The 25294-nt window shown below is 45.8% G+C and overlaps 2 protein-coding genes across 11 annotated transcripts; one reads left to right on the top strand and one right to left on the bottom strand.

Annotated features, from left to right (window-relative positions):
* Positions 1 to 6562: 6562 nt before the first annotated feature.
* Positions 6563 to 11502, bottom strand: RPL15 (ribosomal protein L15). 2 transcript variants are annotated; one of them, XM_075052338.1, is made up of 4 exons: positions 11427 to 11502; positions 10225 to 10406; positions 9035 to 9171; positions 6563 to 6918 (listed from the first exon to the last, which is right to left on the bottom strand). In XM_075052338.1, exons 2-4 carry the CDS (start codon positions 10394 to 10396, stop codon positions 6613 to 6615), a joined length of 615 nt encoding a protein of 204 aa, XP_074908439.1. In that variant the 5' UTR covers positions 10397 to 10406; positions 11427 to 11502; the 3' UTR covers positions 6563 to 6612. The 2 variants fall into 2 exon arrangements, with proteins under 2 accessions (XP_074908439.1, XP_074908446.1); XM_075052345.1 differs by having other exon boundaries at positions 10225 to 10409; positions 11427 to 11491.
* A 93-nt stretch (positions 11503 to 11595) lies between these two features.
* NKIRAS1 (NFKB inhibitor interacting Ras like 1) lies at positions 11596 to 24411 on the top strand. 9 transcript variants are annotated; one of them, XM_075052273.1, is made up of 5 exons: positions 11607 to 11682; positions 11835 to 11928; positions 12626 to 12752; positions 20971 to 21212; positions 24047 to 24411. In XM_075052273.1, exons 3-5 carry the CDS (start codon positions 12659 to 12661, stop codon positions 24284 to 24286), a joined length of 576 nt encoding a protein of 191 aa, XP_074908374.1. In that variant the 5' UTR covers positions 11607 to 11682; positions 11835 to 11928; positions 12626 to 12658; the 3' UTR covers positions 24287 to 24411. The 9 variants fall into 9 exon arrangements, with proteins under 9 accessions (XP_074908365.1, XP_074908374.1, XP_074908393.1 ...); XM_075052280.1 differs by having other exon boundaries at positions 11624 to 11682; positions 11849 to 11928; XM_075052285.1 differs by lacking the exon at positions 11607 to 11682 and adding an exon at positions 12162 to 12277 and having other exon boundaries at positions 11849 to 11928.
* Positions 24412 to 25294: the final 883 nt, after the last annotated feature.

The raw sequence follows: 25294 nt of genomic DNA, 5'->3' as shown, positions 1-25294 counted from the left end.
TGAATTAGGAAGTTTCCCGCCTCAGAGCTGGCCAGCTTAGACCTACTGCTCTCCCACCTCTCCTCCTCCCCATCATGCCCGACAGACAGCTGGAGTCAGCTCTTCTGACAACAGCGTTGGCACGCAAAGCTGAGAAGCTCATTTTTCACAAACCCAAATGACTACAACTTTGGCAATCTCACTTCTATTGAACAACAACGAAAAGAACCGAGTCAGCAGCAAGCAGTAGCCTGTTGCACAGGGCTGTAATAAACCCAGGAGAGACAAGATGGGTCAGCTTGGGTTGGCCAGTAGGTGCCAAGAGAGCTGGTCCAGGGTTACCGCTGCAGGGGCCAAAGGGGGGAAAGATGGAAGGTAATTACTTCCCTGCTTCTCCGTCTCACTCCTCTGCATATGACAAAATTGCTTCAGCCTTTACTACTATTACAAAGTTTCTATGAAAGGACCATACAATTCAATATTCAAACTTAAATGCAATTCATATGATTTTAGGACAATTTGCAAAACTGCAAAACCCATCAAGTTTCAGTATTCATTATGATCTGGACAGAATTCCAGTTCTGCATTCATTCCCACAGTCATAATTTGGCTAAAATAATTATTCAGGTTCAAAACAAATCTCGTATTTCCTTATTTTAAAATTATCTTTCTTAAAATAAATTAAAACTCCAGAATATTGCCAGAATGGCACCTACTAGAAGGCAAGATCGTTTATCAGAGAGGTATTTTAAAGTTTTCTGTTCTAAACAGATGGGACCATCACTGGAGAAAATAGAACTCGTGTATGCCACATTTTCCATAGTTTTATGATTCTTGTGTTTTTTATTAAACTAGCAAGTGAAAATAATAACTATAGTGGAGTTTTTTATTTAGCCTCAGGAGTCAGAACAGTGATTCAGTTGTTCACAGTGGGTTGTTTTCTTTTCTCCTTTTTTCCTTCTCAGCAATATAAATCATAAATCTAAGAATTGGGTTTCCAGTGTAACCCATTATAGCAATTAATTTATTTTGTGTTTCCCATGGATATGGTATAACTGTTGCTTTAAAATTGCTGTTTGGGTAAAACAGGGCCCAAAACCTAAACAGCAAGTATAATCTAAAATGTGTATCACACATAAAGGGCAGCAATCATCTTCCCAGTACAAATCATTGGCGTTAACATGAAAAACTTAGTATCCCACTATCAGTTCATATGAGTTTTTAGTCTCCCTCTGTTAAGAATGGACAACCAGGCATCTACCAAAAATAAAACTACCTACACTAGGATTGGGAACTAAATTCTCCAGATTTAATAGAACCAACCGAATCATGTATTTTGTATAAATAATGTATGTATTAATCTATTAAAAAAAATCAAGAATCCTTTTATTCCCACCTTTTTCTAAATTTATAAATATTTAAACTGGTTTATATCTGTCCTTGACTTTTCTTGTGTAGCTGAATCTTACTTTGTGGCTTCTTATGTTAAAAAGATTGTAAGCAGATGTTCTATGTTCTCCATCAACACCTGCAGCAATAACTTGTAAACAAAGTGAAAAAATGAAATTTTCTGTTTTAATTAAAAGCTTTACTATGACTTTGCTTAACTATGCATTGACAAAACTGCTTCCCAAATAGTTGCAAACAACATAGCAACTTGTAAGACAACATTTTTATACATAGCTCTGAATGAACTGAAAACACAAAGCTCAGAACACGTTCTTTATAAAGGTTGCGTAACTTGCTATCTAAACTCATCTGACTAATCACGAAACCCATGAGAGAGGCAGGTGGATCGTAACAGCAGATGAGTTGAAGGGCAGCGATTCTCATACAAGGAAAGGGTTCAAATAATTGCTTATTAGTCACAGAAAAACAATGCTGGAAGAAAAATGTATGAATAAATGAATGAGCGAACACCAGACTAATGAGCTACTTCCTCCACTTGGCATATGAGCTCTCTGGGGATGGCGACTCATTTTCATTACACACGTGAACACAACGCAGAGCATAACAGGGTCTTGGTTTCTGCCTGCTGTTCTGGCTATTGACACGCAGCCTGGTGATGAGGCCTGGAAGATGGAGGGCTTGAGCGCTGGACCTGGTGCCTTTCCCAGCCTACTGTTCACAGCACCGAGAACAGCCCTTCTGCTCTGGGTTCGGGGAAGCGTGGCTGCTGCCCGGTCTGTCGGGGTTGCAGATTGACTCCGGAGACACGGGCACGTGGAGCTAGCTGTGTGCTGAGGGGACTTGGGTCCAGCCAGGTTTATGCTGCGGGGACCGTGCCACGCAAACCTGGCCGACGAACCCTGGCTAGCTGCAGCCGGCTCCTCTGCAACACGTTCCTGTCACCGGGCAGCACCAGGGTACTAACGAGCCCCGCTGGAAGCCAGCTGACTTGTCCTCTTCTTTTGTCTTCTCCTTTTTTCCTTCAAGGCGCCTCTTGATTCTTGGGTTTCCAAGGGAACTTCTCAGCTTGCACATGGACAGTCAGCTCGGGTCTGGACGTCTGCCTCCACAGCCCTTTCGCAAGACACATGCTGCGTAACCCCTGAGGAGTCAGCTAGGGTCCAACATGTGAACTAGCAAGGGTCCTTCTGAAGCCTGGTACCCGGAAGGCAACACAGGGAGGGAGACCTGAGCAGGCTCAGAAGGGGGCTACCTTCCCTCTGAGAGAGCGACCTCAGCCAGCATTCATCTTAAGAGAGTCAGGCTTAATTTAATCACTCATCTGCTCCCACTGAGGTCTCTGATCTCCAGGATACCCCAGCTCTCTGTTCCCCTGAATGATGGAGAGTTGACAGTATTTAATGAGATTAACTGTCATCTTCATTACATAAGAGCCTTTAATTACACGATACCATTGAACATCACTTGATACCAAAGAAAAGCATGCTTTCTTAAATTTCAGGCACTGACAAGGGGCCTAGAAGAACTGGGTTCCAATCCTGGCTTTGCCACAGGCCTCTTCTGGCATGTTAGGTAAGAGCAGAATAGCCACTGAATTAAAGGTTGTGTAAGCAGGCTCAGGCACTTCTTAACTTTAGGGAGCTAGACTTTGCAATCTAAACACTCTGTGTGTAATTATTAAATTGAGGCTGATTCAGAACCTTGACACATGAAGAGTACTACCCACAGGCTCTCCATCCTTTTATACAGCTTCACATTTCAAACAATTACTTGAAAAGGACTGGATCAAAAAGTTGGTGCTTGCTCAAAGCCCCAGAAAAGTGTCCAATTCAAATCCAAATTGCTTTTTTGTGGCTGAAGCAGTGTTTCCATCACTCTGAGTATTTTGGCTTGATACTCTCAGAACTAGACCTGTGTGTGCTGCAAAAGAAGAGAGCCATACAAGGGCAAAAAAGATGGTGGTTTTTCCCATCTCGGAAAGCGAGTAGATGAAAGAGTAGAAATCAGGCTCTATTTTTAGAGTCTAGCTTTTTAATTCATTAGCTGGACAGGGCTGTTCACATGCAGTCACTTTTCTCACTAGGTCAAGGCTAGCGAACAACTGCTGCATTACAAGGACAGAGATAAGTGAGCAAGTCAAACTATTACTCTCCTCCATCGCCAATTACTTCATTCTAAGACCCCCCCCCAAAATCACCAGTGACATTCAGTGACCTTCTGCTGCAAGGAAGGAGCAAACTGCCCCCTCCATCAGCATCTGTGCCTACCACAGCCAGCACAACGGCGTCCCTCGCCTGGCAGCACACAGCTGCCTTGCAGAAACTCCCAATGCTTCGGAGACAATGTAAGGAAACAATTACACTTGCTGTTGATTAGCAAGTCTGTACTTTTCAACTTAGCTAGTGCTGCCAAGTAATGAGCACTTCTATTAGCTACGTGGGAAGGGAGTTTACTACTTGCTTATTTAAAGAACATGCTAAATCACACAATCTGTTTTTACACATCCCACCTCCCAGGAGGACAGTTAGTTTCTAACAGGGGCTGAGTTACTTGCCAGGCCCTCAACTTCTACCAAAGGCTAAGCGGTTAGTTAATCTAGGCACAAAAGTGAAGTCCAGCCTAGTAAAAGCTTACAATCAACTATTTTCAACAGCACCTGATACCAGGCTGAAATAGGCTGGTACTGTACAGCCCCGTCTCTCTGCAGTTTAACTGTGGTACTCATTTTGTCTTGCCTAGGAACCAGACAGCTTTTTTAATTACATCTAAAACATGCCCGTTCAGACTGAGGAATAATCAGTCCTGCAAGCAGAGCCAAGCAGATGCCTTGGAAACAGATTACTGGATTCCTTCGTGTCTTAATAAACTTCACTAGTGAAATTCCTGACGCTTCCTCTTCCCTCCCCCTGCCCTCCTTCAGCTATAGCTTAGTATCTGTGTTTCAGGCAGACTTGGTGTACAAGGAGGGTTGAATTCAAGTAACAGCCTCTCACTAGGACCACGGTCTCAGATGACCGATGTTCACCAAACTCATAAGGAACTCAGACTTGCAATCTGTTGACCTTGCACAACAGGTTCAAAAATCAAATACGAAAAGCAGGTCACATAACCTCTCTCTAAGCCTGGTTTCCCAAGCTAACAACCCCAAAGAAGTTTTTCCTCAATGTTTTGTCTTTTAAAAATAGATTTTAATAAAGATCATTTGCCTTTCCTCTTCACACAAATACTGCACTGCCATTTCCCCCCCTTTCAACCCAAAACACTTTTCAAGAGTGTAAGACCCTTCCAGTGTGAAAAGATGCTAAGGCAATCTGATTTTCCAAAGACTTGGGATTAGCCGTACATGCCCGCAACTCCCCTTGAAGACAGTACCATCTGCTTCAACTTCCTTAGCTAGTCTGATACATACCATGCCTTCTTAGATACACTTTCATCAGTAGCTTTCAATAAACTTTGGAGGGGACAGTATTTCCCTCTTCCTATTTTAAAGTTCAAAAAGCTACATAAAGGACCACGAGGGGAAACCTTAGGCAAGTCTCACTGAAGACACCCCCCACATGCTAGAAGTTTTGAACCCTGGCAAAGGACACAGCATTAGTGCTGATGGCCCAGTCACCTGCTATCACCTTCCCCCATCAATGGCAAGGGTCCTAGACAGCTTAACAAAACCTGGTACAGCATAATCAAAGTTGGTACCTTAAAAGAAACGGACACATTGGCTATACTGGCACCACCTTAAGCCCTTAAATCTACAAAAGGGAAAGATCAGCCCCCTCTCTACAGTAACCCCCTCCATGCTCCAGGGAGGCCTCATTCACCAAATTTGCTCCTAGGAACTTCCTGTCCTACACCATCACAGGAGCTGCTTTCAAGGATACTAGTGATACTTCACAAGGAAGGTTAAAAAAAATCTCCCTTCGTTAGAGGAGCAGACAGCACTTTTTAAGAGAAGATTCCTTTTGAATTTTTTCTTGTTTGAGCCAAACAAAACATGTCCTGAAAGGATTGCCTCCTTGAGCTGTTCATCCTGGCTTGAAGAACACATTGCCAAAAAGTTTCTTCTTCAGACTACCATCCTCCTCTAAGAACTTAAACAGCAAAGTAAGTTCATTTCTCAGTTGAAGGGCAAAACTTGGACATTTCAGTCCCAGCACTTTTTTTTTTTTCCAAATCTTTCCACATCCCATGTTGAAGCTCCAGGAAGACACAGCCACTTCTTGGGCCTTCTATCAATACCTTTTCCTATCACTATCCCATGGACGTTGTACGAAATCTGTGGAAGCTAGGACAGCCATGCAGCTAATTTACCAGAAGTTGCAGTTATTCTCCTCTCAGCGTTTACATGCAAGTTGACTTCATGCTGAAAGGTCACACTAATTTCACAAAATATAGCCTAAAATACATGCATCTATAACTGCCTGTCATCCAAATGTGATTATTTCTACCACCTAACCATGCAGAGTAAATCAAGAATGCAGCTCTTCAACATGACAGAAATGCTCTGTTCAGTATCAAAAGACAGATCCAAGAAACACTCTTTGCTGAAAAACAAACAGCCTGCAATCTTGCACAAATTAATACCTACTCTACAGTCAATATTTTATTATTCAACCTAAAACATTGTATGTATAGTTCTTTGTGAAGTGTCTGTATTTAAAATACTGTGCACTTTAATGATCAGAGCAAGCCTTACCTTTCTATTCTGTGCTTAGTTGATTTAGCCAACGTTTGCAGACAGCACAGGCTCAAGAGCTGGTTTCACACTGAAGACATACAAAAAAACAGAACTTGAAAAATAAAATTGCCATTAGTATTTAATCACCTATAAAAAAATAAACTAGCACTTTCAGTTTACATCTCATTGCACAAGATCAAAGCTGGCCTTCAGTCTAAGCACAGGAGACAGAGACCCTGACCTACAGACAGTGAAGAAGTGTACTCAGACCAACAGAAAAAAGAACATGGACTAGCCATTAGGTTTTCAATTCACACGGCACATGTCTTTTGAGTCTTATCAAAAGTGAAATCCACCACAGAACTCTATGCTTGGGGCCTACAATCTTCACAAATATCAAATTACATTTTCAAAAGCCTTTGAAAATATGGAAACAACTGAAATCCTGGAGAATTCTACACTTCTCCACATAAACCAAGAAGCAGCAGAAGCACTTGGTAAATTCAACAACCCGCATCAGCTTTATTAGATCGTTACATTTACAAGAATTAACGGTAACGGTGCAGCTGCAGGGTATTGCGTCTTCTCCAGGCAGCACGACGTGAGCCACCAATGGTGTGGTGGAATTTGTGGCCCTTGCCAAGACCACGACTCTTCCGCCCGGCTGACGTCAGCCCACGCATCTCTCTGTGCTTGTGGACGGGCTTGGTTATCCACTGGGTATCAGGGTTGCGCCTGATGGTCTTATGGAAGGGATCAATCAGGATCACTTCAAAAAACTTGTAAGTTGAATCTTCACCGACCCAATACGAGTTCAAGACTCTCAGAGCCCCACAATGACGGCCAGCACGTTCCTAGAGGAAAAAATAAATGCAAAAGGCTGTAAAACCATGGATGCAGGGCACTATTCATGCAGAGAGGTACAAATAGCTCAAGATTTTGTAGGTGCTAGAAATTTCGATTTGCCCTGAGAGACCCTCTCTTCCTAAAAGAACTGTTCCCCTTCCAGTTGCAAAGATGCAAGAAAAAGTAATAGCTGAAAGGAATGCTGTATTAAAAAAGAAAAAAAAAAAGAAAAAAAGGCTGTTTGGATTCCTACATGAAATGGGTTTTAAATAACGTAAGGAGGAAGGTGCTTGATTGACAAAAGAAAGAACTACTTTGTACACACAAGCACCCAATCAGTAAATACAGAGTTAAAAACAATTGTAACATGAAGAGCACAAACTGCACTTGGGGCCATGGAACAATCTTTTGTGGGAAGTTATGAAAGACTGATCAATTTACACATCCAAAACTACAGGGGAGAAAGACATTTCTGCAGAGAATAAGTCCATACTGATAGAAGAAAAGAAAGAGCTGATGTAACAAGTCTTTGTTCCACTGCTAGCATATTAGTGCTTGCTATTCCTACCCTCACTTGTGGTTGGAAAGAAGCAGTCTTAGTTTAGAAAACAAAACAAAGCAGAAAATAACAATTATGCAACTCCATCTGCCTCTCCCATCAAGAATGCTCCTTATTTAAAAAACTAAAAGTGTGTTTAATCGTAGGACTTCATCATCACCGTGAGAAAGCATGAACCCATGAAGCCCACCCATCTTCTATCCCAATGCAATCCCAACCTATTGCTAGTTTACTTGACTATTTTCTGCATATGTAATAAAATTCTTTCAAGTCCTTGTTTTATTCTACCATGTGAGAGCAACATGTATGTTAAACATTAAAACACCAACCATCCCCAACCAGCTTCTATGTGCAGACAGTAGCTACAATCGAGGTTTTGTATTTCTATAATATTTCTGTCTGAAAAATGTAAGTCTTCCAGGAAAAAGTGTGTTAGAATCAGAAAATTTCAAACTAAAACTGAGGGCCCATGAGCTGTCACTACAAGTGAGCATGTGATTAGCCATCAGGTATCTGGGAATAGCATATACGAAGAGCATGCCATGAGCACTGAAAACACAGAACTGCATTTTTAATTTAAACTCATCATCTGTGTTTCTTTTAAATTAGCATGTCCCATATACGGGGTTTTTTTTCCTCCTTTGAAAACCCCCACCATATTCAGCTTGCTGAAGTCACTTATGAATATTTTTGAAATCCTGGGAACAGGAAAAAAAAAAGTCTTCTGCTTCAAGATGGAAAGGCAATGAGCAGTCTCCATTTAATGTCTCTTTTTTGAGACTGCAGACTGGTATTAATTCTAACCCACTGAAAGAGTTTTTTCGAAAGGCGAGAACTACATCTCTTCAACACTACTACTGTGACGTTATGAAACTTAAAAGATCTCATCAAAGTTTCCGTTTTGAGTATTTCAGCAGGTAACAACATCTCGCCTAAAAACAAGTCAACCATGAATCTTTGTGCTTGTGAGGTACCAAAGTATTTTACAAAGAACCAGGTTGTCTCTGGCATGCTGCTTTCAGATCCTGTGACATAGCTAAGTACGCTGTACAGCACTGCTACTACACAAACAGGTGCTACAGACTTTAAGACAGGAACTCATCCATACTTTGTGAAAGGACCATTACCTAAAGTTGGTAATACATACAACATGGCAGGGAACACAGCGGTGGGATTTACTGATGAGTGAAGTCAGACACCTTAGCGTATTTGAATTTTTACTTCTCATGCCTAACCCTTTATTTTTACTGGGGTTTATACTAGTTGTATGTCTAATTTTCATTACAAATATTGTGGCATACTTTAGAAGTAAGCATACACTATGAACTTCAATAAACCACCTAAGTAGTACTTCCCCCAGACCCAATTTGTAAAGTCTGAACAGTTTTTTCATTTGTCTCAATACAGCTTTTCCAAACATTCTGGTGCTTTCCTGCCATCTGTATTCAAGATCTCTTACCCAACACATCAACAAAACAGTTGTTTGGGGCTTTTTTTTTTGTCTCTAGTCTATAGACTAAAACCTTCCTACCGCCAAGTTTCTGAGCAATAACCAGAATAGTTACCTCCGCTACAGACTGAAGACTCCGGGCAAACTTCAGCTGGTTAACACCATGATGCACAGGTTTACCATAGGTTGCACCTTTCGGAACTGGGCGTTTACGACCACCACGGCGAACACGGACACGGTAGATAACGTAACCTAAAAGAAATGGTGACTTAGGAACTAGAAGAATTCTGTCACGAAGCAAGTGCAGATCACAGCAATACAATTTTGATGCCCATACTGCATTTCCAAACCCCAAAACTTTACAGGAAATCCTGCAAAATTAGGTCACTATACCAATCTTCACCAAAATCTACAGCTGGGGGTGGCTAGCACAAGATGTTTTTGTTATTTCCATTACAAGTGACTAAGGTAAGTGATGTCCTGTCACAACTATTTTTTAGTTGCAAACCAGAGCTCATGGCACCTTTCCACTCTCCAGTTCCAAATATACCAAGAACAGCTACAGCTATGTTGTAACACGAAAAACCCCACCCCGAAACACCTAACAAAACAACCACCCCAAACCTAAAATCCCATATTCCGATCGTAACATTCATAAAGCACTGAAGCACCAACCATCCACAAACCTTGCTGAAATCTGATCCCTGAAAAAGGAGGAAGCTAGACAAACTTCACAAACAGTAACAGAAATGTAGACTCTTAGTTTTGTATTTTCATAGTGGACAAACTGTTTCAAGGATTTGCTCAAGTTACAGATGGATGGCCACTTTCCCCAAGTTTCTTTCACTTAGCAGTAACTGTTTCCTAATGACAGTACAAACTACATCATCTTGCTTACTCAAGTGCACGCAGCTGTAATACAGTCAAAGTAACACATGACAAAATCTGGGCAGAGAAAGGACACCCCCCAAAACCTAGGATACTAAAAGCACTGGTCAGCTCTGCAGTAGTGACACAGCACAAGAACAAGAATTAAGGCCAAAGCCTGCTTGATCTCCATCTGCCAAAACAGCCACAGAAGGCGTGAACTCAAAACTCCATGAAGTAAGGTTTTGGGCGGTGGGCACTACTACCAATTTAACATAATATTAAAGTTTGTTTCACGCAAGACACTTCAGTTTCTTGTGGAATAATTAAGTTTCAGGTTTTGCTGCTCTACTATCACATAAGGAAGGAAGGAAGCCGACATAAAAACTTGGCCACGACATCACGAAGCACATGGACTTCACCTCTGCGTCTCATTACCTTGCTTGGCCTTATATCCCAGCCTGCGAGCTTTGTCTGGTCTGGTTGGCCGGGGAGCTCGGTGCAAGGCAGACAGCTGGCGATACTGCCAACAGCGGACACGGAGGAGGAATCGCATCACATCCGACTGCTTTTTCCTCCATAGCTCCTGGATGTACTTGTAGGCACCCATGTTGGTCTACCTGCTGAATCGAAAAGTCAATGAAAAACGTGCACCAAGTCCGATTCCAAATTTGAACAGCTTTCAAGAGAGACACTGCATAAAACCATACACGTAACACCACTGAAACACATGATGCTCTCAAGCTTCTTTATACCACTGCCTCACCTGGTAACACGGCTCACACTTGGTGGCCCCCAAGAGAAAACACGGCAGTTACCATTCTTGGCAATTTTCTTCCTTTTCATATGTTATCAAGTGCTGAACTCCTCAGCTAAGGAATTTTCAGACGTGTATGTCAGATACTACCCAAATCGATAGTTAACATCCGAAACCAGTTGTAAATATTAATCTAAAGAAGGACGTGACTGTGAGTGGTGTGGTATTTGTTCTTAACATGGTTTAATTACCCCTAAAAACCTCTGAGCTTTTACATACCTGGAGCAATTAGCAGATTTAAGTGAACTCCATCAAACCCCCACCCAAATCACCACCGGAAAAAGGCAGCTCATTTTATTTGCACAAAAAAAAAAACCAGTTCACGTGTGATTTTTCAAGTCTGCCCACCTACGGCCTAGCTCTCGCCACCCCCAGCTCCCCCTCCTCTACGATCGCATTGTGGCATAAAACACCACAAACCAACTGCAAACCCGGAGCCCAACCAGGACGTGCGGCCTGTAATCACCCTGCACCCGCTACGCTGCGGTGCGCGGTCCTCTGCTCACACCGGGCAACCCTGGGTCCGACCGAGTGTCCACCTCCCCTCCCCTCCCCGCCCCACACCCCAGGCGCCCAGACCGCCCCGACGAGGCGCAGCACACGGGCCCTCCACGGGCCCTCCACCGGCCTCCCGGGGCCCGCGGCCCGCCCAGGCCGCGTTCCCGGCGGGCCGCAGAGGACCCGTGCCGCGGGAGCAGCCGCGTCCCGTCCCGCCCCGCTAGGGTGGCGGCAGGCGGATGCGGCAGCGGGGCGAGCGGATGGCCGCCTCGGGCCCGGGATGGAACCAGATTGAGGGAAAGGCCGAGCACAGACAATCCCTCACCTGATGGCGCCCAGCACCGGAAAGGAAGAAGCCTGCTTCCCACAACCCCTTGCGGGGACACCGCGCTTCCGGCGGCGGCAGCGGCGCCTCATGGGTAATGTAGTCCGGGGGCGTGGTGGTGCGGGAGAGCCGGGCCGCCCTTCTCGCCCCGCCCCGCCCTGCCCGGCCCCCGCGCCCGCCAATGGGCGGCAGGGGGCGGGGCTCTGCCCGGCAGGCCGGCGCGGCTCAATGGGGTCCTGTGGGAAGCTCTGCCCAGGTGCGCGCTCGCGCTGGGGCGGGGGGGGGCCGGGGGCGCGCGCGGGGCCGGGGGCGCGCGGAGCTGCAGGGGGGTGGGGGGGTGGGTGTCCCGGGGGGGAGGGGGGGAGTTGGCCTCTCAGCGGCGGCGGGGTGACCTCTCCGTTATTTCAGCGTATGCTTCGCAGAGCGCCCCGGCGTGTGAGGCGTTACCCGGTTAACCTGGAGTCGGCGGAGGACGAGGCCAGCCCCTCCGGGTCCCGAAAAGGTACTCTGCGGCCCGCAGACCGCTCCGGACTGCCGACGGGGAGTTCGGGCCTGCCGCCCTGCCCTGGCCCCGCTGGCAGAGGGAGCTGCCCCTGGCTTCTGGAGGCCTCCCGCTAAAGCGAACCCCCACCGGTCCACACGGGTTTAAAGCAGACCGGAAAACCTGCTTTTGCACTTGCTTTCCTGTGCTTCTGCTTTTCACCCTCCTGTTTTCTGTCACCTGGTCCGTCAAAGCTAGGAACTTTCTGTGCGTGAAGTAAGAGGGAAGGAACCGCCATTTTGTCGCGTTTCCAGAAGCCATCCTGATACCACCAGATACCGCCGGGCCCGCAGCAAAACCACGAAGCCCGGTAACGCAAGTCTTGCAGTGTACGCACACGCCGACAAACACGGCCCCTGCCCCAGAGGGTTTGCACACTTCAGGGCTCACAAACAGTCTCCCCGAGCCCGGCGGGGCAAGCGTCGAGGCTGTGGGCAAGCATCGGCACCAATGGCAGTAGCCTAAAACCTTAAAACATGGTGTGGGAGGAAACCCTAGTCCTAAAAATATCAGTCGCTGGTGAGCGCCTGGGAGGGAGCTGTGCCTGCGAGTCACCCGCTGCTTCGCGTTTTGCCTCTCGCCTTTTCATGGGCTTCGCTTCTGTCTGGTGCCGAGCTCTGCCACCGCGCCGGGCTCACAGACTCCTGTGTCTGCACAGGGCTCGCCTGCTTACTCGGCCCTCTTGGGAAAGATGGGAAAGGGCTACAAGGTGGTGGTTTGTGGAATGGCCTCGGTGGGAAAGACTGCGATTTTGGAGCAGCTTCTCTATGGAAAGCATACCGTTGGTGAGATATTTTTACTTTTGGTGGGGGGAAGGGGATTGTTTCCTTTTCCAGCATCTTGTTACGTGTGGGCCCAAAAAAACCCAGTAACCGAGGACCGCAAACTGCACTGAGGTGAAGGAAGAAATTAATGTGGTTTTGTTGCATCTCTGGGCAGTTCTTGAAATCTGTAGTCCCTTACTTACTGATTTTTAAAAGAGGCTCGGAGAAGAACCCTTTCCGTGATGTTCCCAGTTACAAAATAGGTGAATGTTTAAAAAGAAACAAACACAGGAAGCAGGTGATGTGCTTGCTGCCTATTTACATAATATCTCATTCCCTGAAAGATGCTGTAGATGCCTGAAAAATAAATAGATGTCACATGATGAGTGGAGAGACTGTTTAGACTTTCGTTCCGTCTTCTTAAAGCTTTATTTTGCTTGGTTTTGGCTAATATTTAATCAAAGCACTGGAAAGAAAAACAGCTCAGCTTTAGGCCCACGTTCTGTACTGAACTTCAAGGGCCAAGCTTCTCGGGTCTCAAAAGAAATCCTCCTTCGGAAAATGGACTTCAGAGAGGAGCATGGGATGTCTGAGACTTGCTGTGCACAAAAGAAAGGGAACGAAGGCAAAGCCGGCTTGTTTCCCTCTTTTTCCACATGACTTGGCTTTGAGAGGAAGGGCAATGATTGGCAGGCTGACAAATTATTCCTGCCTCACCCAGAAACAAGGGGTGGCACCAGGGGTGAATCTCAGGGCTTTGACCAAAGACGTCTAGTCAGTTTGTATCTTTTCCTTGGGCCGGTAAATTAAATGTTGGGATAAGTTACTGGATAAACCCTAGGATTTCTAGAATGGTGTTTTGCAGGCACTACGCCTTTAAAATGTGGGGATGGGAGGAATTTGCTGGCAAAGCGTGATATAGAACTGCATGCTAATACCCTTGTCTAAAAGGAGGATTTCCTCTAATGTTGCAGCAACATCTGTTTCCAGCATCCTACCGAGCCCTAGGCACGTAGTCCCGTGTAGCTTTCAGCGAGAAGGTTGCAAAACCTGCAGGCTGAAGGTTTTTCCCTTTGCTACCAACTTGCTTCTCCTCTGCACTGGCCTGGGTGATTGTCAGAGACACCCGAGCAGCATGAGCAAGGCCACGTTACTTAAATCATATTGCATTGCATTACTTCCTGCCCCAAGCTCCTATTAGTGAGCCAGGCAGGAAGGATATTCGGGTGTTGCTGATCGGAGGAGCTATTTATGGAGCTAGCCATGTACACGATTATACAACGTCATGGATACTAGCTGACATAACTGGAGGGAGGCCTCGTGCCTGGGGTTTAGCTGTGGGCGTCCCTCCGTCGCTCCCGAATGCTCCACTCCAGCTCGGCCACTGCGCAACGTGGACTTCCCACCCCCCACCCCTTAAAAAGATCAGTTTTTCTTTCCTGCAGCTCTGCTCTTATTTTTTGGAGTTAACTGTAAGGGAGGGAGCAGCTGATAGCAGGGGGGAGGGTGCAGTGCAAGGGGAGAAGGAAGAAGGTAGTCTCCTGTTCTCTATGATTTGGTCAAATCTTATTCCCAAGACATTTGGAGAAAGAGGGCAAATAGCAGAGTCAAGATCAGCGTATGGAGAGAGCTCATACAGAGCCACAGCAGCCCCAAGGGATGAGCGGCTATGGCCCAGCACTTTTGGTATCACCCGTGTGTGCCATCAGGCACGTTGTGGGGGATGGACTGATAGGTTGGTGTTTCTCGCTGTCCCGCTGAGTGGTCACTGTCCTCCCTGCTGCTTCCTCAGCCCACAGGCAGTTCTGGCAGAGAGTGCCTGAAGTATAGGCTGGTGAAAATGGTTCCCAGAAGATCTTTAGCTACTGCTCCAATCTGTATTGATTTAACCCTTAAACTGCAGAGGCAGGACACCACTGTGAGGGTCTCACTGGGCAAGGACAGAGTTTGAGGAATGGCAAGTCTTTGATTGCCTCTTAGCTGAGCTGCTTTAAACTGCACAGAGCCGTTGCTGATGCTACCGTTGCAGGGGTGGCCCATCCACGCTTAAAACATGATTACTGAATCTTGATCCTCCTTTCCTAAAGCTTGCAAGCTCCAGAAAGCTGACATGTACATCTTGGCTGCTGGCCTCTTTGGCAGGAGGCAGAAAGGACTAGTGTGTTTGCTGAAAGCCTGTCTGTTCAGAGCCAACCAGCAAGGCAGCTCACCGGGTATGGCAACATGGACACAAGCTGTTTCAAAACCTGTGCTTCCTGACTGACGTCAGGAGCAGCTCTGCGGCCAGTCCAAGGGCTAGGGAGCCGTGGGGAGGACTGCCGAGCCAACGCACGGAGTCTCTCCATTCCTGACGGCATCCCCATCCTCCTCCCAGTGACAAGAAGCGTGCTCAAACTTGGTTGTAGGCTCAAAGCACAAGGTCGGGTGCCATCCTCTGGGGTGTCCTAGCCACTGACATGGGGGTCTCCTCCTGGCTGTAAATCAGCCATGAGTCTATGTCAGTACTCACGTGCCTCCTGTTGACTTTCCTGTAAAAAGTATTGGAACAGCTGCTATCAGGGAAGTGATTAGTGTCCTTGGAGGTTTCACGCTGTTATATAAAGCCCTTGGCTTTGAGCCCATGCTTCTGGCTGTGGGCTTAGCGATGGTGCTGTAAGCCCAGTTGCACAGTGTTTCTTTTCCTAGAAAAATGTGCACCTTCAGCTCTGCCTGGCTTGTCATGGATGAAGTCCCTAAGTGCGGCCATTGCTTACATGGTCAGCAGCTAGCACTCTTGCAAAGGCACTAAGATTGCTTGAAGTCAAAGAGGAGAGAGTACTTGGGATGGAGGAATACCCCCCAAAAAGAAATATCTGTGTCCCTAGAACCTGTGAGCAACAACATGTGGTACTGGGTTTTGTGCTAGGCTTTAAAACTGCAAGAGGGGCTGTTTGCCTTGGGCACTAGGATGAGAGAGGGCAAAAAGATGAGAAGCACTGTCAGAGCCACGTAAAGTAATGTACGTATTGCATAGCAGCCTCTCTGGCTAAACTGATATGAGGAATCAGACAAAACCTGAAAGGAGATGTCTGAAACGGGTGCAGATTTAGCTTTGAGTCACGTAGGGATTTTATTGCTATAGGTCAGGCCAAATAGTTGTTAAGGCTTGCACATATGTATACAGTTGCCTGGTACCTGGGATGATCTCTCTTTTTGTAGCTTCAGTGTTGTTTTTGTCCAAATCCTTCACCTTCTCTTGCACTCCTGAAGAAAGGAAGAAAGAGGGGCCAGTCTTTCCTCCTCAGTCATGAAATGGGTCCTTGACTGGCAGTAGAAGATTGTCCCACTAAATACCTGTGGTACCTGGCACTGCTTGGCCTTAGCTCTCTTGAGAGGACTAACAGGAGAGCTGCTGGCTTAACTTTGGCATGGGACATGTCTGTAAAGAGGATAGGTATTTTTCCTTAAACAGTGTCCCTGTTCAGTGACGGTGCAGAAAGGAGTCTTCCATCTGCCTTTAAAATATCTCTGGCCCCTGAACCTATGGTAAAGCTTATGTGGTGGGTTGACCCTGGCTGGACGCCAGGTGCTCACCAAAGCCACTCTATCATTCCCTTCCTCAGCTGGACAGGGGAGAGAAAATACAACAAAAGGCTCATGGGTTGATAAGGACAGGAAGAGATCACTCAACCAATTACCATCACGGGCAAAACTTACGGACTACAAAACTTTTGACTTACGAAAAATTAACTTAATTTATTGCCAATCAACTAGAGTAGGGTAATGAGAAATAAAACCAAATCTTAAAACACCTTCCCCCCACCCCTCCCTTCTTCCCGGGCACAGCTTCACTCCTGGATTCTCTACCTACGCCCCCCAAGCAGCACGGGGGTATGGGGAATGGGGGCTGTAGTCAGTTCATCACACGTTGTCTCTGCCGCTCCTTCCTCCTCAGGGGCAAGACTCATCACACTCTTCCCCTGCTCCAGCATGGGGTCCTTCCCATGGGAGACAGTCTTCCACGAACTGCTCCAGTGTGGGTCCCTTCCACGGGCTACAGTCCTTCAGGCGCAGACTGCTCCAGCGTGGGTCCCCTGTGGGGTCACAAGTCCTGCCAGAAAACCTGCTCCAGTGTGGGCTCCTCTCTCCACAGGTCCGCAGGTCCTGCCAGGAGCCTGCTCCAGCGTGGGCTTCCCACGGGGTCACAGCTTCCTTTGGGAACCCACCTGCTCTGGTGTGGGGTCCTCCACAGATATCTGGTGGATATCTGCTCCACCATGGACCCCCATGGGCTGCAGGGGGACAGCCTGCCTCACCAGGGTCTTCCCCACCAGGGGCTGCAGGGGAATCTCTGCTCCGGCGCCTGGAGCATCTCCTCCCCCTCCTTCTGCACTGACCTTGGTGTCTGCAGGGTTGTTTCTCTTACACATTCTCACTCCTCTCTCCAGCTGCAGTTTCTATGCCCACAGCAACTTTTTGCCCCTTCTTAAATACATTATCCCAGAGGCGCTACCACTGTCGCTGATGGGCTTGGCCTTGGCCAGCGGCGGGTCCGTCTTGGAGCTGGCTGGCACTGGCTCTGTCGGACATAGAGGAAGCTTCTAGCAGCTTCTCACAGAAGCCACCCCTGTAACACACCCCCCCCCCCCACCCCCCGCTACCAAAACCTTGCCACACAAACCCAGTACAGCTTATCAGCTCAACAGGAGATGAGAACTCTTCCTGTAGAAAACACGATTTACCTTATCTCTGCCTCCTGGCTGTGTAAATAGCTGGTATGGCCAGGTTATTCATAAGCAGTTACTTCAAATCACCTTGCTAGCTAGAAATGAAAACTCCGTATATTACTGTGCTAGAACTCATAACGAGAGAATTTGCCTCGCTTGGTCTCAGCTGGAGGGATTTGGGGTTTTGGCTTTCACAGCTCCAAAGATGTGGAAATTAATTAACCAAATGATGCATTCTTGCACCTTTGTTTCTTAAATCAAACTACCTCCTGATAGACCTGCAGTCAGCTTTGCATTTTAGAAATAGATGAAAATGGAGCTGAATGTGTGCAACTGAGTGTCACAACCATGGCTACTGGTTGGTGGGACCAGTACTTAACTAGCAGCTAAATCTAAAGAGACCAGCTCCCGTTGAGGCCTGTCCAGCTCTTCTCCGAGTCAGGGATCCTCCGATATGCTGTCATTTGAGATCTAAGTAAGCAAAACCTGTTATCCTGCAGTTTACAAACACAAGGAATAGCAGGCTTTAGCAGCTCTTTGCTAAATTCCTGCTGGAAAGAGGGAGATTACACAGGAGATCTTCAGAAGGACTCAAGAAGACACAAAATTTGCACTGCCTTTGTATTCAAGAGTCACTTGGGAAATTCTGAAATTCCATCCATCTTGAATTCTTGCTTTATTTTGGTATTTGCAATATTTCTGCTTTGCCTAGTCTGAGTGTGCAGTATTCATTAGTATATTGAGCCTTTTCTTTTCCTCTTTGGGAAACCACCAGGGGTTGAAACACCATCCAATTTATGACTGAGGCTTCCCCTTGCAGTTCCTCTGTGGCAGCAGTCGGTAATGTAGACAAAGACCTTTCTGCCTCTCCCAAGACTTGCACCAGCTAAGTAGGCACTAGAGAACGGCATCAATCTCCTTTCTATTCCTCCTCTCCCTCCCCAACTTTTTTTCATCTTTAGTTTCCAAAGAAACCATGAGATTGTTCAGTCTTGTTAGTTCCCCTTTCCCCCCATAGCTTCTGAACCTGAAAGCTGGTTCCATCTGCCCATTCATCTGTGTCACAGCAGTAGATACCTCAAAACATGTTTCTGTAAATTTAGAAGAAAACTGGTAGCAGGAAAGAGAGAAAAGGCCCATGATAATGCTCTCCTCCAAGGAAAACCTACTTGAGCTGGCAGCAGTTTGCAGGGCAGTAACTCCCCAGCACAAGCTGCCCTTGCCCACGCAGGTGGGAGGATGCCTGGGTATGCCAGTGAAGGAAAGGAGAACCGGGGTCATTAGGACAGGGAGGATGGGGTGGTGCCAGACACCTTCCTAGGACACTGGGCTTTCCTGACTAGTTTTGCCGCTCGTACAACAACTTGCCTGGCACGTGTTTGAATGGAGACTGCGAAAGTGTTTGAATGGGACGGTACTAACAAGAAGTGTAAATATCGTTGTCAGGAAGATGGGGCTAGCATGTGGTCTGGGCTTTAGAAGCAGGGCCTAGAATAAGGTGACACACGTATATCTAAAAAATTATCTGTGTTTGCTTAGGAATCCGCTTGCATATACTCCCTCCCCCAATGTACATAGGTGAAATTTCATCTCTGGAATCTGATAGTGATGCATAAATTCCAACTGCCTCCAAAGTGCCCCCCCCCCCCCCCATTTCACATCAAAATTTGTTGCTCTGTTGTGCTGACTTAAGTCCCAGGTCTTAATTTTTCCTCTTCGTTTTCAAGTAGGATGTTAAAAGACATAATTTTCGCTGCTACTTTTAATGCCATTAAGAAGAGACTGTCACAGGAGAGTGTGGATATATCAAAGACTGTTGAACTACAGTGCAGCATTTAGATGGTAAAAACCTGTACAACATTATTCATTGCTTTCTAAAAAGAAAACTTAGGTACTTACAGTTCATTCCTTCTTGCCAAAGTAGTATTTACTGATGCTAGATATTTCCTTGACTTGTCTGCACAATGCAACGAGGCAGAGCAAGAAAAAATACAGTGCTAAATCCAGAAAGGGCTGTTACCTACTTCGGTCTTTAAAAACGCCCTTGTAACATATTCTCCAACCATACGGAATGCGTTTGTGCTTCCTCTTTTTATTAACCTTTGTTTTGTCCTTCTGCTCTTAGTTTTGCTCCCACACTTTAGCATGGCTATATTTGGAGGCAAGATAAATTAATTCACTGCAAATCTAATAAGAGTTTGATCTATGAAGACTGCACAGAGAGGGGCAAAAAGAACAGCTTGTGCCACTTTCTTGCACAGGAATGCTGCATGCATCATGGAAAACCATCCGCGTGGGTGGAATGCTTTAGCTTGTTTGTCAATGTGAAGTATTTTGAATAGTGTCATTGAATATAGCAAAATCCTTATTTTCACAGGCCAGATAATCCCTTGTGTTTTCTTAGACAATGCTGTAATATGGTCCCTTTTTGGCAGACAAAGAGAATAATGCAGGACTCATTATTGTAGCCCTGCAACAGCAAACAATTCATGTATATAGGAGTGCAGTGGAGGCAAAAACGTGGATTGCAGAGGGTTTATATGAATACTTAAAACCAAGTCTGAAAGTGGCCCAGCTACACTATACATAGTTTGTTGGGACCTGTAACCTTATGCACCTGCATCCAGGGGGAACACAGAGCTAAGGTGATCTATGTGTTCTCAGGTTTGGCTTGGAAAAAATAATTTTAAGTAGTTCAAAGTAAGCTGCCTTGAATTACCTCACATTTACCACAGGGAGAGGAAGGAAGGAAGGAGAGCCAATGTGCAGATAGTTACCATGGAGCAAGTGATATATATATATATATATATATGAAAGCTTGTTACCTTATGCATGCTCTTACCTTGCAGTAAATGAGCTTGCTCCCATTAGCAAATCTGAGTCATTTTAAATCCCTAAGGGATGGAAAAAGCTCACTGTGTATTTGAGTAAATATAGCATGCAACTTTGCTTGCATGCAAACATCCCCTTCCCTTTCTGGCTTGATTTCACTTGTTGGTTAGTTGTACCACCAATACACATTCATTTCCAGAATTATTCCTTTGGCTCCTGCTTCTGCCATATGATCCAGCTCAGAATGAAGCAAAGAAGTAGGCTCAAGATGTTAGTACTTGACTATCTGGTGTTCCTTGGCTGTTCTTCCAAAAGGGTATGTTTGGGCAGGCCCATTTGCAGCATGTTTGACATAGAACTGGTACACTGGGTGGTTGGAGTTTGGGAAACCTGGGGGAAGAGCTGTATATCTTATCCTATCCTGAATATGCACATTGTATAGATCAATTTTACAAGCATAACCATGTTCTCATATATTAGATGGCTGTATTTACGCAGTGTCGCTATTGTAAATAGCTGGTGCGGTGACCTATGAATATAGCCCTTCATGGGGATGTCAGGCAAGGTCGAGTCCAGGTCAAGTCACTCTGGAAAACATGCACTGAAAGCTATTGTGGAGTAAAATTCTGCGGTACTGCAAATACTTCTTATAGTGGTGCTGTACTTACACCAGCTGAGCTTTCCTGCTTCTTTTAAAACAGGCTTAGATGAAGGTGCCACAATGGAAGATGTGTATTTGGCATCAGTGGAGACAGACCGAGGCGTGAAGGAACAGTTAAGGCTTTACGACACCAGGGGTCTGCAGGAGGGCATAGAATTGCCAAAGCACTATTTCTCTGTCGCTGATGGCTTCGTTCTCGTCTATGCTGTGACCAGCCTCGAAGCTTTCCAAAGAGTTGAACTGCTCAAAAAGGAGATCGACGTCTTTAGAGACAAAAAGGAGGTAAATGTATAGTGCCTTAACTGCTTGGCTTATTGCTGTATCAGTGATAGGAGGTTAAGGTTGCAGAGCATAGATTTTGTTTCTGTAAAACTCGCACACAAAAGAAAACGAATGTATCCACAGCCTTGGGCAATCCAGCAAAAGGAAGCTTTCTCATGCTAGGAAGCCTAATTCACATGCCATGTAGGTCATGCAATAGAATGCCTTTTTTTTTTTTCTCTCCTTACTTCCTCTACTACAGCTAAAATTGTTAGCTGAGTGCACCAGCCAGGACACTTATGACTAATAAAACATATGGTCTACAGCAGTGCAGTTCATATGTTTTTTTAGGTATTGTACACAGGAAGTCAAGTGCATAGAATAATATAACGAAGGGCATTATCTTTGTTTGTTTTGTATTCATGTACTTGATGGCTTACAAACTAGTGTAATTGACAATGGGTCTCCCAGACATTAGTCAATTGGCAAAGCAGCTTTAATGTATTTTAACAACCATATTGAATCAATTCAATTGTGTGAAATGACTGCTCTATTTTCCCTTAGAAAGCAGCTAGTGTTTTCAGCTGACAGTGTTCCAGCTTAGCTAAACAAATATAACTTGCATGTGGCATTAGCATTATGGCTTTTCCTACAGTATCTTTATATTCTTGAGTAGTTTTCCCTGTTAAATGTCTTTAGCCTACAGCTTTCCAAATGTCTGGTTTATGCTGTTAAAAAAAAACAACCAACCATGCATGAAGAATTAATTGGATAATGGTAGGGAGAGAGTTTTCAAAAATGTAACTTGTTTAGTACTGACAGCACATAGGGTGGTGGAGGAAGGCAGGCTCCAAGTTTGACAGCAGCTGAACGTGCAGTCATAGGAGAGGTATGTTAGCTGGTAGGGCTGGTGTGAGCTGCAGATTGTCACGTATATCAGGGATATGGGAGTCAATCATAACTCCCCTGCAGGGCAAGGAAAGGTGGACAAGCAGGAAATTTTTCCCAGGCGCTGTGTTTTGTGAGGGCCCCAAGGTGTTACTTTACAGCATGTTGTAATGCAGAGAGAGAGTCGCAACCCCACAGGGTCTGCATCCCTCTCTTCTGTGTTACCTGCCAGAACTCTTCTCTCTTGTGGCATGCAGGTATTTTAGAAAACAGCCAATTTGCTTATCTTCTGGGAAAGGTTAAAGTTGTGATCTTGACTGAGGATAACGTAATTGAAAGAGTGGTGCCCACAATAAGCTGGATAAATTCGTTTTATTCCTGTGATTTCTAGTCCATATAAAATAGGCTTTGAAGCATAGAAGGTGAGATCAGGACCCCTACCTTAAGATACCATCAGCAGACTTAAAGTCTGGGCTCTGCTAGAATGCATCCTTAACCGAATTAGGGATGTATCTCAACAAATGGTGTTTATGAGCTGGCAGAACTTCACCTTGTTGAGTGGCACAGTCCCCTGTTGTGTGGCAGATGACAGAAAGCACTGATGGCTGGTTCCTTGCCTCTGCTGGCTGTGGGGGCCATCCAGCATGTACCTTAAAGCCCGGCCAAATGTTATACTAAATAGAGGTTGTGTTCTCTCGTACTGACAGAGTTTAACCATAGGTAAAATTCAGTTGGAGCATGTGGTAAATACATATGAAGATTATAGCTTCTTTCAAAGCCTTTGCAGAGGGAAAAAACATTTTTCCAAACACCCTGGGCTGCTATAGAAAAGAAAGGAAGGCTCAGACCTCACAGGAACAGGACAAACATCTCTAGCTGGAAAGAAACAGAAGACATCCTGGAGTTAGCCTAATGAACAGGAAAGAGCAAGCAGGTGTGGCCACAGCAAAAACCCCAAATCATCAGCAAGAGAGGACTTTATCACTTGATCTTTGTCAAACCACTAGTGTAGAGATGAGACCAGAGTTTGACTAAGGACCTTGAACTATAAATACAGGCATGGTTTCCCCTAAGAGCTCATGCTGGTAAAACATCTTTAGAAAATGGTTAACTTAAAATAACCAGGAGCAGCAACTTTAAGTGGTCAGCACTATCTTCAGCACTTCCTAGAACTGAAGTACCGGGCAGGCCACTGAGCTCAGCCACACGGTACTGTCTCGGTGATACAGAAGTCACTTGATGGATCCTTACAGCCAAGGGTCTGAACGGATACAGCCATGCTGCTCTTGTTAGCTAACCAGCTGCTCTCAAAACTGCTTCGGAGAGGCTGGTGCTGGTGCTTACCTGACCCTGTCAGCGACAGCAGGCTGTCCCCTGAGGTCCCTCGCGTGGCTTACCCTGCCTGCAGGAGCAGGCAGCCAGCTGGCCTGGGCGAGGGGCACAGCAGCTCAGCATGCCCGGGCTGCTCGCACGGGCTGCCTTCTGGCAGGTTTGGCTTTACTTATATTGCGGGTTGGGGCTCAGGAAGAACAAGCTGGGCAAAATCCACAGCTGTGGGGTCCAGGCTTTCTCTGCTGCCTGCATTTTTTCATCACTCAAGCATCTGCTGCTCTGACGCACTCAAACGTCATGCTCCTGTCATTTGTCTAGGGCAGCTCAATTGCCAAGTAAATGGAGAATAGGGCTGTTTAACTTTGGCTCTCTTGGGTATTGTCTCCCTTTAAGCAATCAGAGGGAGAAGGGGAAGTCCTGCATATCCTATGATTAAAACCAACTCCCAGCCCACAGGTAGGTAAGGCTAATTCAAATCCCAGACCCTGATCTTCCAAAACTACACACAGCTTACCTTGTGCCAGTGCTAAGTTCAAGAGCAGGTCTGAATTGTGTTGCTACTTGCCTGCTGTTTAAAAGCATTGTGAGTGGTGGATGCTTTTTGTATAAAGCTCACCCTTTCCTTTTGTTTGTAGGTAACAGTTATTGTCTTGGGAAACAAAACTGACCTCCTGGACCAAAGGCAAGTGGAAACAGAAGCAGCACAGCAATGGGCAAGAGCCGAGAAAGTGAGACTGTGGGAAGTGACTGTGACAGATCGGAAAACATTGCTTGAGCCCTTCACCTTCTTAGCTAGCAAACTCTCCCAGTCCCAGAACAAATCAACATTTCCCTTGCCTGGAAGGAAGAGCAAAGGGAATAACTGTGATAACTAAGCTACCTTAGCATTGTCTGCTGCTGCCAGGTCACAGCCTAAGTCCTTTCTGTGCCATTTGCTTCTCACAGTTTCACTTAAAGCAATAATCTCATTCAGCAATAAAATCAGCAAGCTTATGGCTAAGAGGCATCCTTCCTTCTCACAGACTTGGCTTGAGAATGTCACTGGTGGTAAAAGCCTTAAAAAGCACTTCATGAGAGGAGTTACCTTGCAACAAGGGTTATGGAGGAGGGAGGGACAGGTGGATACCTCTCTAGTGGGGGCTTTTGACTACACCTGAATACAGCCATGTTGAGGGACAAATCAAGAAGCTTATCATTAAGCAATCCCCCTGCAGATCTATAGCCTCTAGCCACAAATAGTACTAGCTGCAATAAAAGCATTCAATTTGGAGAGAGGATATGTTTGAAATGGCAACAGTCCTTTTACCTTGACCTTAAACAGGGCCACAGGGCTTTCTGATGCTGCAGGAGGCTGAGGTCAGTGTGTTGCTGCAGGAGAAGGGTTTGGGGCAGGAGGAACAACTACCAGCAGATTTAGCCACTGAAGTTCTGTTAGTGTCTGGAAGAAGAAGAAAAAAAAAAAAAAAAAAAAAAATTTTGTGGGATATACTAGAACAGATCTACCCTGACATGAAGCTTGTCAGCAGCGTTTGGCAAGTAGTGCTTTCAGCTCAGGAATTTATTTGTACAAACCAGAAAAGCTCTCAGAGCACTTATTAATTTAACTGCAACCTGAAGGACAACATAGCTGCACATGGTTTTTTTCCAGCACGTCCAGTACAAATCAGTCACATTCACATAGGTGATAATTTTACTGAGAAATTATACACAGCAATTTTGTATGCTGGAGGTACTGCCCGGGCTCTGCTCAGTGCATTGCATAATACTCCTACCCAGCTGTTCAGCCAAGCTGCAGTAATCCACCATCGGTATGAAGCTACAGGCCAGATAACAACCGGTACAAAGTGCTGCACTACTTTGTGAGAGGCGGCTAGGGAGTGTAG

This window comes from Buteo buteo, chromosome 2, assembly GCF_964188355.1.
Source record: "Buteo buteo chromosome 2, bButBut1.hap1.1, whole genome shotgun sequence".
Taxonomy (NCBI): Eukaryota; Metazoa; Chordata; class Aves; order Accipitriformes; family Accipitridae; genus Buteo; species Buteo buteo.
Note: the sequence above shows the minus strand (reverse complement) of the source record. Positions and strands in the feature narration are given on the sequence as shown.